Genomic DNA, 14040 nt, shown 5'->3' with positions numbered 1-14040 from the left:
TAATTGCTTAACTTCAACTAATGTATCTAGCAACTGTAATTGTAAATATGTTATTTCATTGTTAATCGAATGTTATATACTGTTTAGCTAAAAGGGGAGGAATTGTAGTGTATGTACTTTGCAGAAGGAACTATATTCTGCAGCCCCTGTATACTGCAGTACCAGTAGTGACCACCCCTGTATATAAGCCTGTGTAGTAACATTTGCATAGTAGTTCCAGGTTGCCTCCATTCAGTAAAGACCTGTTATAACCAACTCCTGCAGTCCGTGTCTCAATTATACACGGACATAATAAATTTAAGTATTGCACAGAAGGAAACAAAAGTGTCACGAATGGTGTTGACATAGCTAAAGATGAAGCTGAAAGAGCCATACTAGACTCAATGGGCAACAGGTCCAACCAATGCAGGGCAGCAATCAGCAAAGCCAATATAATGTTGAACCTCATAACCAAAGCAGTAGAATACAAGGCAGAGGAAACTGTGAGCAAACTGCTCTGATCAGATTGCACCTTGAGTACCGGTGTCTAGATCTCACCACTGAGACACAAGGGAGATATTCAAGTGCTGCAGGCAGTGCCAAGCAGAGCCACAAGGCCGATCCCTTGTGCGAAAGGTCTGAGTTATCAGGAAAGACTGGAGAAACTTGGGGGGAGAAATTCGGTTGGTTGCGTCACCCATTAGCGCCGAAGGAGGCCGAGAAGTGGGGCGGTAACCAACTAGCACCCGGGCGCAGCGAACCCTGCGCCTCTTCCCATATTGAGCGGACATTTAGTGCCGGTGCTAAATCTTTGCGCCCGCTCACGGGCGCAGGCAGGTCATGACGTCATTTCAGTGTGCAACACCTTTTGGGCGCCCCGGACCGGAAATTCAGTGGCACCCCCCTCCATTCCACCTGGCACTAATAAGGACAGCTTACCTGGAACGTTCCCCAGTCGCTGTCGGGCTGGGGGGGCGTTCTTTAAAGGGGACTGCTGTGGTATAAAAGCGGCAGCCATTTTTGGAGCACAATTTCTTCGAGAGTTACAGAGAGTTGCTGAGCTGCACACTGAGAGCCATTTCACCACCGAGCCAGCGCTGGCAGAAGAACTTCAGCCTTCTGACCATCACCTTGCTGTTGGTGAGCATTTCAAATGGGGAAACTTTCTGTGCGCACTTATTATGGGGGCTGCTTTGGAGGGGAACGTCCTGCTGCTGAATCATCTGGAAAGGGCACAGAGACGCAGGGAGAGAGGGGCAGTCATGGCCAGATGGAGGAGGGCCAACAGACGTCGCCACACCAGACCTTACACTGCCAGGGTTTTCCGACAACAGTTTTCCTACATGAACATGTCGGAGGAGCAGTGTATCAGAAGGCTGCGCTTTAGAAAGGAGGTGGTGACTGAGCTGTTCCGCAACCACAACGGGTTCCATTCCTTGAATGTCCAGCTGGTCTGTGACCACCGACAGCTGATCCTCGCAGTGAATGTGCAGTTCCCAGGCAGCAGCCACGACGCCTTCATCCTACACCAGACTTCTGTTGCAGACCTTTTCGAGGCCCCGGCTCACCCAGGAGGCTGGCTTCTCGGGGACAAGGGCTATCCTCTGTGCCCGTGGCTGATGACCCCGCTCCGTTCGCCCAGCACCCCTGCTGAAGAACGCTACACTGCGAGCCATCAGGCGACGAGGAACATTGTGGAGCACACAATCGGCGTGCTGAAGCAGCGGTTCCGCTGTCAGGACCATTCCGGAGGAGCCCTGCAGTACTCGCCTGAGCGAGTCTCCCACTTCGTGGTTGTATGTTGCATGCTGCATAACCTCGCTATCCAACGTACCCAGCCAATGCCACCAGACATTGAAGCACCAGCAGAGGAGGAGGAGGAGGAGGAGGAGGGCCAAGATGGGAGGGAGGCACAAACTGGAAGGGCCGTCCGTCAGAGGCTGATCAGAAGTCGCTTCTAGGCCCCTCTCACGGAATGCTTGCTGCCATTCCAAGAACAGGAATGGAACCATTCTGATACCCCAAGGCCTGTGAAGGGCAAAATGCATGTAAATAGCAGACATGGCCATTGTAAATAAAGAAAGTTGTTTATTGTACAAAATGTGCTTCCTTCCAACAAGACAAAGCAATGGCAACAGAAAGCAAAACTAACACACTGACACATAAGTGACTCGCACACCCGGGAGACTGTCCAAAACATAACTAACATTCAGACCAGCATCCTCGGCCTTGATTTCTACAAATAAGACGTTTCAGCAGCACCTTCTACTCTTCCCCCCCCTTGATGGTGATCTGCTTCTCTTGCGAGATCGGCCCCTTCCCTCCCTGCAGCTCCTCCGTAATGGGACCCCAGTGGCTGCAGCAAGGCTGGGGGAGGCCTGCTGACTGTCCGAAAGTGGAGATGCCCCTGAGGGACGGCCTGGATGACCTCTGGGCCTGGAGGGCCTGGCTGCTGACTGCTCCAACTGTGCATGGGTGGAAGCAGTCTGTCCTGCAGGTGGTGGCAGCTGCAGTGGAGACGTGCCAGCGGTGGCATCAGGAATGCTGTCATCCTGAGCGCGGACAGCAGCTCCCTGGTCGGCCGACACACTGGCACTCTGACGGGGCAGCACCGCAGCATGCGCAGCAATCAGATGGTCCACAGATTGCTGGCCTGCTGTGGTGCTGCAAGGGCCCCGGGTAATCCTGCCTGATCCAGCGAGGGTGGCAGCAATCAGTGGTCGCGTGGCCTTAATCTGCGTCTGCATGAGACCAGTGAGTGACTGCGTGGCAGCACTCAGCAGTTGCGTGGCAGGTACCAGTGCTTCGGTGAAGCCCTGGACAGTCCTTTCCAGTGCTGTCCCGAAGCCCTGGACAGTCCTTTCTAGCGCTGTCCTGAAGTCCTGCGCACTCCTTGCCTGTGCTGCCCCGAAGTCTTGGACACTCCTTGCCAGTGTCTTGATGGATTCAGGTATCCTTGCCACTGCAGCCATGAGCTCAGTGTGCCTCAGCCCAGCCTGGGCACTCATTTCTGCGAGGGCACGCACCTCCTCTGCGCTCTGTGCAGCAGCACTCGCGGCCTGACTCGCCCTCTGGGGAGACGGCCCCCGAGGTTCCCTACCCCCCTTGCGTTGCTGCAGCTCGCTGGTTCCTGGAGCTGGTTCCTCCTCAGAGCATTCCCCCCCCGCTCCCCTCCAGGGAAGTAGTCTCCCCAGTCTGCAGATGGGCTGGCTCGCCTGAGGGTGGTAGGAATGGTCCGGATTCCTCCTGCTCGTCGTCTCCAGAGTCAGTGGCAGTGGCACCTTGAGGGCCCGGCTCCCGAGCTGGTGATGCAGCATCTGAAAGCAGGGAGGTTGAAGAGTGGCTTTAGCGAAAGGACAGGGTGGCAGCAAGGGATGCATGAGTGCTGCAATGCATTGACTTGGGTCCAAAGTGAAAAAGCATGCTGGTGGGGGAACAAGTGGAAGGAGAGAGTTCAAAAAGGTGATGACCTTACCATCGCTGTGCACAATGGGGTCGGCAGCTCCAGAGGTGACAGGACCACTCATCCGGCTTCCAACAATCTGGTGGACTCGCTCCTCGAGGTCTGTGCGGGTCTGCAGGTGAGGCCGGCCTCCTCCGGTACGAAGCTGCTCCCTACGGTTCCTGGCCAGCTTGGCCTGCAGGAGAAAGGACGGGAAGTGATGAAACATGCTGCCCTGAGCTGACATTACGTGCCCCCCCATGGTCGAATAGCCCTTACATTATGCACTGAGCTGAATGTGCGTGTGTGTTTCCAGAAAGGGCCATGGGTGCTGGCTGGCAGATGGCCATTGGGGCTTCGCGCACCCTCTGGCCATAAAGTCAGGTGCAGATGGAGGGATGAAGATGATTGTGAAAAAGGCACTCACCCTAATGACCCGAGTGAGGTCGTTGAACTTCTTCCTGCATTACACAGGAGTCCTGGGCACCATGCTGCTGGAGGTGACTCTTTGGGAAACATCCCTCCAAGCTCTGCGGTATTCGCTCTGATGAGGCCTCCTGCCATTCTTGGGGTACAGCACAGCTCGCCGGCGCTCCACTGCGCCAACCAGATCATCCAATGCCCCATCGCTAAAGCGCTCCGCTCTCTGCCTGACCCTCTCCATGTCTTGGAAGTTTTGAAAGCCACAGGTAGGTCACCGCCAATTTTGAGGCCTACAAGGCGCAGAGTGTGGCTGCTGATGTTAATTGACCCGCCCCTTTAAGAGCTGGCCGGCGCCAGCGTGTCTCGAGGAAATCGATTATTGACAGCACCTGCGCTGCGCCCGGCCGCCGAGAAATTGAGTAGCGCCACCGGGTTAGCGCCTTAAGAGTACCGTGCAGTGCCTGATTTAGCGCCGCAATCACCTTCAGGGGCGCTGCAACCCAATATCGCTCGAGGTGGCGATAAATTGCACCTGGCGCAAAACTTTGCGCACCGCCAATACTAGCGCCCCAAACGGGGCGATACCGAATTTCTCCCCCCTAGAAAAGAGGCATCTGAGAGATGAAAAAGTAAAGACAGCCAAGGAAATTGAAAAGGTAAGTCCAGAATATTACCTTAAGTAAAATTTGGGGGGTGGGGGGGGGTTACAACAAGGTGACAGATTCAAAGAAGTAAAATGTAAAAATTAAGACTGAAAGCAGGAAATTCTTCTTCACAAAAAGTGTGGTCAATGTGAGGAATAAACCTTCAGGAATAGTGGAGACAAAAACTTTGGAATCTTTTTTCAAAAAAACCCACTGGATGGTAAAATGGGGGGACTTTAGGATCTTTCTAGGTGGATTTTTAAAAATTCGTTTATGGGATGTGGGCGTCGCTGGCAAGGCCAGCATTTATTGCCCATCCCTAATTGCCCTTGAGAAGGTGGTAGTGAGCCGTTTTCTTGAACCGCTGCAGTCCATGTGGTGAAGGTACTCCCACAGTGCTGTTAGGTAGGGAGTTCCAGGATTTTGACCCAGCGACGATGAAGGATCGGCGATATACTACTAAATCAGGATGATGTGTGACTTGGAGGGTAACTTTGAGATGGTGGTGTTCCCATGCGCCTGCTGCCCTTGTCCTTCTAGGTGGAAGAGTTCACGGGTTTGGGAGGTGCTGCTGAAGAAGTCTTGGCGAGTTGCTGCAGTGCATCTTGTAGATGGTACACACTGCAGCCACGGTACGCCGGTGGTGGAGGGAGTGAATGTTTAAAGTGGTGGATGGGGTGTCAATCAAGCGGACTGCTTTGTCCTGGATGAATTGAAATGCCCAAATAGCCAACCTCCTCAGTAACTATCTTCTGAAGTGAGGGTACATTGGAAGCACTGCTTCTAAAAATTTGTCCTTCTCCATTTTAAAATCACAAGGCTGGTAATATGAACCAAAGTTTTATGAAAGCAACTAAGCAAAGAAACAACGCTCCTTAAATAAAATGTAACAATGAGTCACACTCAAGTTTTAACTCTTTCCTAATTAGGAAGAAATACGGAATAATGCAACAAACCAGTGATCCAACATCAGGGACAGAAATTTCCCTAGAAATTTGATTATCGAGGAGTGTTGTATAGTTGTGGAAATGTACAGCAATTACACAGTTTTGTGTATCAATTTGACATGCACACCATTGAGACCCTAAAGCATGGAAATCCATTTTAATCACATTTATTATTGCTACAGATGTTTATAATTGATTCATAGTAAGTACATTTTTGCATCAAAATTTGTTATGTGCTACCAGTCATTTCAATCCTTAAAGGTAAAGGAAATCTAGTCTTGCAGTTTGCCTGCTACACTGCCGTAATTTAGTCCATTACAATATTTTAAAGAAACACACCAGGATAAGACCTATGCTGAGATGTTAAAACACACTTTCCACTGCTCATTGATTTCAGTGCATCAGCGAGGGGGCGTCTGGAGTCCAAGTTGAGCCACAGGATATCATTTTTCAGCATCCAAGCGCAGAAATACAACAAAATATCAATTGCAATTAGGAAGCCAGCTATTGGGTCGTAAGTTTTGTATTTAGTTAAACATATTGGCCCAGAAATTGGTGTCGGGGGCTTCCCGCGGGTGCAAGCCCCCGACCTACACTTACATAGCGCGCTGACAGTTGAAGCCTGGCCCTGCGTGGATTTCCTGTCAGTGGCCCGGTTCAGCTCCCGGCACGCTGTGCTTGCGTGATCCAGCGGCGTAGTTAGTTCGATGAGCCGGCTGGGATCACGTGAGCACTGGGCAACCAATCGGAGGTTGCAAAAGTTCATTCATGAGTTTGATAGTAAGAACTGTCAAACTCATGAAAACTCCGGGCGCCCAAAACAGTACTTAAACTTCAAATAAAACTATTAATAACTGTAAAAAACTAATTTAAACAATTATTCAAATTTTTGAAAAAAATAATTTTTTAACAAATCGGGTCTAAAAATACACTTACCTTACTGTAAAGTCTTTAAAAATAATAAACCTGTGGGAAAAAAAATTCTAACTTTAATTAATAGACCACTTACCTTTTAAAACTAAGGGCTAGATTTTCAGTATAGACAGTTTTGGGGCGCTAACCTTAGTGCCCGGCCGAAATTAGTGCCCGCCCCAAAGTAGCGCCCCGTTGCTGGAAATTCAGTGGCTTCGCCCTAAGAGGTTGGTGGAGCGCTAAAAGAGGCGTTCCACTACTATCTTTAGGCGCTAAGCCGGCGGTGCAGAGCGCAGCGCCCGACAGACACTCTGGTGCCAGTGAATGATGATGATGGAGATGGAGGATGATGGATGATGGAGATGGAGGATGATGGATGATGGAGATGGAGGATGATGGATATGGAGGATGATGGATGATGGAGATGATGGATGATGGAGATGGAGGACGATGGATGATGGAGGATGATGGAGATGGAGGATGATGAGGAGGAGGAGGAGGAGGAGGAGGATGAGGAGGATGATGATGATGATGATTTAATTTGCGCTCCCCAGGGTGTGTTGCGTTCCATTTTACAAACGCTCTGGACGCCAGCCGCAGAATGGGGCGGTCCGACTGAAGTTTGGATTCGGGGCGGCCAAAGGGCGTTGCACGAGGATGTGACGTCATTTTCTGCGCGCGCATCCGGGCGGCCGCTAAACTTTGCGCCGGCGCTAACGGGCAACTTAATTTGGGGCGGGGCGCAAACTGCGCTGCGCCCGGGCGCTACACGAATAGCGCCCGAAAATCACTTCTCTTAAGGCGCTAACTGCTGGCGCAAGCAACTGAAAATCTAGCCCTAAGTACTTAACGTCTGCTTTTTTCTCACGTAAAAACTGGAGGCCTTATCGCACGGGCAACCCTGTATAAAAAAAAAAAAAAAGGAATTTCAGCGCGCACGCGCAGACTCCTGCACGCACGCGTTCGACCTCTGAACCCCTTGGTTCAGAGGATCGGAAATGCCGGTTTCCCACGCATGCGCTGTGCATGCAGAAAACCGGCAATTCCATCAGTCCCACGCGGGAGTACACGGTGCTTACTCACGCGTTGGGACCCGAATTACTGGGCCATTGTCCAAATCCCTCATGTACAGAAAGACCTCTTGAAGTACTATGCAGGAAGGAGGAAATACATTTTTGAGCTAAAGATAGAGCAGGGTTTTTTATTTACACTTGAGAAGACAGAAACTCTTATCATTTGAGTAGTCCTTTAAAAACAAATCTGTTCAGAAATATGATTTTATTGTAAATTTAATTTCTAACATTAAAGTGACATAGAGGGTGTTACAAAGTATTGTAACTTTAATTTTTCCAGCTTACCAAAACATTTAACTTCTTCTATATTAAGAAAGACTTGCATTTATATAATATTGTATCACATCACTTCTTTGAGAAACATCTTTCAACACTTTACAGAAATTACTGTTGATATATCGGTAAATGCAGCAGCTAATTTGCACATAGCAAGGTCCCATAATAAGATGAATGAGCAGCTATTGGGCCAGATTTTGCTGTAAAAACAATGGTGAGGCTGACAGCATTCACCGTTATTTATGTGAAAATCGGACAGTAATTTTCAGCAACAGCACACGCGCAGTTAAATGCGGAAAGCAGGAAGTTGCTGTCCGAGATACCCAAAAGCTGCGTGAAAATGCCATCTCACCATCTGACTCACCATTCAAATACATGGAATGGCATGAAGTTCCTGTGCTTACCTCATAGATACGGACAAAACTCGCCAAAAAAAGTTAGGGCTTGCCCATTCCAGTGTAAGTACCCTTTTAACGGTGCGGCAAGTCTTAATTACTGACAACCAACCTTCCTGACACTGAAAATTATCTTTTACAAGTGTGGAGTCTCATTCCTTCAGATTTTAATTATTGTTGGAGATTTTTTTTTAAGTTAATCCTTTTTTTACTTTTTCTTTCTGTCTCTTTTATCTTTCTCTCTTAATCCAATCTTTCTTTCCTTCTCTTTATTCGCTTTCTGTACCTGATTTGACATTGAATTCACTATTCTAACTGACACTTCCTGGCTCAGATTGCGCTGCTCATTAACGATTCTTCAATCTGATTGGTTAAGGAGATACACAGTTGCTTTCCCTGTTCACACAGGTCCCGGATGCCCTGTAGAGGGCGCTGCGCTTTTTGGCTGGTTGGCTGACTGGAACTTGCCATGCAAAAGCCCCTAGAAAGTCTGTGGGCAAATGTAAGTCTAACGAACATCTGGCCGGGTCTGTTCTCTGCTCAGAGCAAAATCCGGCCCTGGTGGTATTGGTCATGGGAGAAAGGTTAGCCATGACAGGTGGAGAACTTTCTACTCTTCTTCAAATAGTAGAATCATAGAATGGTTACAGCACAGAAGGAGGCCATTCAGCCCATCGAGCCCGTGCCGGCTCTCTGCACGAGCACTTCAGCTAGTCCCACTCCCCCGCCCTTTCCCCATAGCCCTGCAAATTTTTTCCCTCAGGTACTTATCCAGTTCCCTTTTGAAAGCCATGATTGAATCTGCCTCTACCACCCTTTCAGGCAGTGCATTCCAGATCCTAACCACTCGCTGCGTAAAAAAGTTTGTCCTCATGTCACCTTTGTTTCTTCTGCCAATCACCGCCAATGGGAACAGTTTCTCCCTATCTACTCTGTCTAGACCCCTCATGATTGCTCCTCTGAAATGTCAAGAAGGCGTCTCACCACCACCTTCTCAAGGGCAATTAGGGATGTGCAGGAAATGCTAACTTTGCCAGCGATGCCCACATCCCGTGAATGAATTTTTTAAAAAGTTAATACAGTGCTATATGTGTCTGTAGGGAAACACACAGCTGGAGGCTGTAAGCACTAATCATAGATTACATATGCATATGGAAATTAAATAGAGCATATTGCTCTTCTATCATAGTTCAGACTGAGGAATCACACACTAATGTCCTTATTAAACTAAGAACATATGCTTTTAAATGAATAGGAGTAGAACCGTATAAGTTAACAGTATAGAAGTAGGCCATTCAGCCCATTGTGTTTGTGCTTGTTCATTGCTAGAGTAACCCAGAATTAATCCCACCAACCTGCTCTCTCACCATAGCCCTGTATCTTCATCTTCTTCAAATATTCATCAACTTTCCCCTTAAAAGATGCAATGGTCGCTACCTCAACTACTGTCGATCACAAAGCATTCCATGCTCCAACAACTCTTTGAGTAAAGGAATTTCTTCCAACCTCTATCCCCATTCTCTTAGTAACAATTTTAAATTGGTGACCCTTTGCCATTGGCTTCCCGAGGTTAATGGAGAATAGTTTTTCTCTATTAACCTACCAAAACCTTTCATTTATTTTTTAAAAACAATGAAATCTTACTTTTGCCTTCTCTGTTCCAGTGGAAATAGTCCCAGTATTTCAAGTCTCACCTCAAACTGTAGTTTCTCATCCCTGGTATCATCATGGTGAATCTATGCCCTTTCTATAATGGGGCACCAAAACTGATAGCCCCCCAGCTGGAGCATGTGGATGTTGGGTGAGGAAAGGAATGGCCTGAGTGTTTACGTACACACATGATGAAAGATGTTTTAGGCAAGGTACCCCGTGGTAATTGGCACCCGTTGAACTGTACCCAGCAAGATGCCAATGTTGTGAGGAGAAGGGATACAATTGGCAGAAAAAGGAGATGAAAAAAAGAGAAACTCCTTCAAAGATTATGTCACATTTCAAACGAGTCCTTTTCTTTGCTGTTAACTAGGAATGTTATCAATATGCCATGAGCCAGTTCAATATTTATGGTACGTTATTCACCAAATTGGTGTTATTCCTACTTGGTCCTGGAATGACACTAGATGCTGTCATTCCTGCAACTGTGCAGAATGGTTACAAGTGTACCAAATTAATCTGCAATGGCAGTAACTCGCATCTAAAAATTACTTGCAGACCAACTCATTCCTACTTACTGTCTCACCCATTGGTTCCTTGTCCAAATCCAGTCTGACCAATGAAGGATTTAGTCTCAGTGCCAGAGAGAGGGCCATCAGACCTCCAGTTCTAATTCTGTTCCTTCGAAGATCCAGCCTCAGGATCCCAGTGCTCTCTACTATAAACTCAGCTGTGGCTATGGCACCTAAAGATTAATAAAAAGACAAATTAACGGAGCTCAGGCCCTACGTTTACACCGAGAGCATATTCAGAAAATCAGAGCCCTCTAAAATCATGAACAAAAAGCAAATACTGCAGGTGCTGGAAATCTGAAACAAAAACAGAAGATGTTGGAGATACTCAACAGGTCAGACATCATCCATCGAGAAAACATGAGATAGTCGACATTTCAGGTATAAAACCTTTTGTTCTGCGGGAAGGTTTTTGTAATATATGTGGGTAGAACAAATGAAGGACAGAGACAGGATGAGTTGCTCATCAAGGTGCTTGTTTACTAGGCCAGAGCGAACTGAGCCTGCTCATACTAAACCATGTGACAAATATGTGATAAACATTACACTGCTTTCTCCTTAAAAAAAAATGTACATATTCCCCTTTAAATCAACTACAAATGCTACAAATGAACTACAAATCCAGATTAATAACAGGTTTGCAGAGCCTTCCTAATCACCTTACTAAAGGTTTTGGTGTTGAACCAATTTTCGGGCTGTTTTGTTCTGGTTCCGAACTCAAAGATGATCCTGTTTCTATCTCAGATTTGTTTGAACCTGGTACTTCAGTTTCTGAAGTCTGAAAGGAGTCAAACTCATGTATATGTTCACGATCAAGTGGTTCAAGATCACGTCTTGGTTCATCTCTAGCAGAGATCATGTTGGGCCAGTAATTTCTGTCCCAACGCGTGAGTACGGTCGGGGTTCTCACGCATCTGGCCGGAGGAAATGCCGGTTTTCAGCATGCACAGCGCATGCGGGGAAAACCGGCATTTCCTGTCCTCTGAACGAAGGGGTTCAGAGGCAGAATGCACGCGACTGCACAGGCAGCGCGTGCGCAGTAAAATTCCTTTTTTTTTCAAAGTTGCACGCGTGTAAAGGCCTCCGGTCTTTACGCATGGAAAAACAAGACGTAAGTATTTAGTTTTTCAGGTAAGTGGGCTTTTAGTACAATGTAGAAATGTTTTTCCCACAGGTTTGTTATTTTTAAAGAATTTACAGGATGGTAAGTTTAGTTTTAGACCCTATTTTTTAAAAATTTATTTTTTTCAAAAAATTGATTAATTGTTTAAAACATTTCTTTAAACTTATTTATAGTTATTATAATCAGTGGGATGTTTTTTAAAATTTTATTTAAAGTTAAAGTAGTGTTTTGGCAGCCCATACTTTTCATGAGTTTGACAGCTCTTACTGTCAAACTCATGAATGAGTTTCCCCTCCCCTGATTGGCTGCACAGTGCTCACCTGATCCCAGCCGGCTCATCGCACTAACTACGCCGCTGGATCAGGTTAGCACAGCGTGCCGACATCTGAACCGGGCCTGTGACAGGAAATGCAAGCAGGCCCGGGCTTCAGATGTCGACGCGCAGGGTGAGTGCAGATCGGGGGCTTGCACGCGCAGCAAGCCCCCGATCTAATTTCAGGGCCGTTATCTATATGAACAGTTCGGATGTTGTCACCAATTTCAACCAAGTAACTCTTGGTTCCACCAACCTTTACTGTGGTTCCTCTATCCCACTTGTGTGAACTCGACTTGCCAGGGCGACTGAGAACATGAACACACTCATTTTCTATGAAACTGCATTCTTTCTGATTGCTGTCATAATAACGTTTCTGACTCGACCGTTTCTGTTCAACTCTTGAGGCCAAATTTGGTTGAACAAGACTCAATCGTGTTCTCAATCTCCTCTTCATCAAGGGTTCTGCTGGGGTATATCCAGTTGTAGTGTGTGAAGTAGTTCTGTACTTCAGCAAGAAGTATGCCAAACATTGCTTCATGCTGAGTCCCGAACAACCCTGCAACATTTGCTTTTTGAGAGCTTCTTTCACTATTCTGACTGACCTTTCGGCTGCTCCATTTGAAGCTGGTTGATATAGTGGAATAAGCGTATGTTTCATGCTGTTCCATTTCATGAACTCTTGGAATAGAGCAGAATGGAACTGAGGGCCGCTGTCAGAAACAAGCTCTTCAGGTAAGCCATGACATGCGAAGATAGACCTCAACTCATCTATGGTACGTTTAGTTCTAGTATTTGAACCCATGTGTTTCACTTCAATCCACTTTGAGTGGCTATCTACAAGTACCAGGAAATAATCAATTGCATTCTCACAGAAATCTACATGTACTCTCTGAAAAGGTCTACTTGGCCATGACCAGGGTTGTAGTGGAGTTTTGGGTGGTTTGTTTCTGCAATTTTGGCAAACGCTGCATTTGCTGACAAGTGATTCAAGATCACTGTCCAATCCAGGCCAGTAAACAAAGCTTCTTGTAATTGATTTCATACTGACGATCCCTGGATGGTTGCATTCACGGAAAAGTCTTTGTCAACTGCACCTAACGTGAAAATCTCACCTTCACTCCCAACACATAGCTAGAAGCATCACATGCTAACTTAAGCTCACGCTCTGTGTCGTAGTCTTCATGTGGCAACCTGGACAAGGCATCTGCGAATGCGTTTTGCTTTGAAGTGCGATATTCAATCGTGCAGTCATATTGTGACAACAACACTGCCCAATGTTACATTCTTGATGCGGCGATTGCAGGGATGGCAGATTTGGGCCCCAATATTGCTAGGAGTGGCTTGTAATCGGTTATCAGGCTACAGCTTCTGCCGATCAGGAACTGTTGGAATTTCTTGATTCCAAACACTATGCCGAGTGCTTCCTTGTCAATTTGCGCGTAGTTTCTTTCGCTCTTTTTGAGGGTTCACATTGCGAACGCGATTGGTTTCTCTTGGCCATCATCCATTACGTGGCTTATGACAGCTCCCACACCATAGCTAGAAGCATCACACGTTAACTTAAGCTCACGCTCTGTGTCGTAGTGCACAAATAGAGCATCGCTAGAGAGACTTCTCTTACAAGCATCGTAAGCTTCCTGTTGCACTTTTGTCCACTTCCGCTGGACATCCTTCTTGAAGAGCTCGTGCAATGAAGCTAACATGGTCGCTAACTCAGGTAAGAAACATGCCAATACTGGACCATTCCAAGGAAAGATTTTAACTCAGACATATTTTCATTAACTGGTTGCAAACCATTTGCATCAACTTTCAGACCAAGGTACACAACCTCGGGCTGCACAAAAGCACATTTGCTCCTTTTCAATTTGGCAGTGTGGGAATTCAACATTTGAAGCACTAAATCTAACACTTCTAGATTTTCTTCCTCGCTGCTTGTTGCGCTCAGCACAATGTCTTGATTGCATAAGCAATTTGGAATTCCTTGCAAAATCAGATCCATCGTAGCCTGGAAGATTTTGGGGGAGGACTTTACACCATACGACAGCTTGGTGTATGAGTACAGACCCTTGTGTGTGTTGATGGTGAGATACTGTTGACTCTCTTTAACAACATTCTGCTGAACGTAAGCTTAGAGAAAACCTTTGACCCAGAGAGTGCTGCGTACAAATCTTGCGATGTAGGCAACGGGTGCTGCTCACCGTCAACTGCTTGGTTGATAGTAACTTTGTAGTCACCGCACAAGCGTACAGTTTTGTCTGCTTTGGGCACTACCACAATCGAGGTAGCCC

General features: G+C 47.0%; 1 protein-coding gene across 1 annotated transcript in view; it reads right to left on the bottom strand.

The window, feature by feature from the left end:
• Nucleotides 1–14040, bottom strand: part of LOC147109121 (protein phosphatase 1 regulatory subunit 37) — a 414327-nt gene that overhangs the window by 281042 nt on the left and 119245 nt on the right. Inside the window, exon 10 of the mRNA XM_086002746.1 lies at nt 10320–10486. Coding sequence (XP_085858872.1) covers nt 10320–10486 — 167 coding nt within the window. The remainder of the gene's footprint in view (nt 1–10319; nt 10487–14040) is intronic.

The sequence above is a fragment of the Somniosus microcephalus genome, chromosome 12, assembly GCF_052327205.1.
Source record: "Somniosus microcephalus isolate GS21.2 chromosome 12, FLI_Smic_1.0, whole genome shotgun sequence".
NCBI lineage: Eukaryota > Metazoa > Chordata > Chondrichthyes > Squaliformes > Somniosidae > Somniosus > Somniosus microcephalus.
The sequence above is the reverse complement of the archived record's forward strand: the minus strand, read 5'-3'. Positions and strand labels throughout refer to the sequence as shown.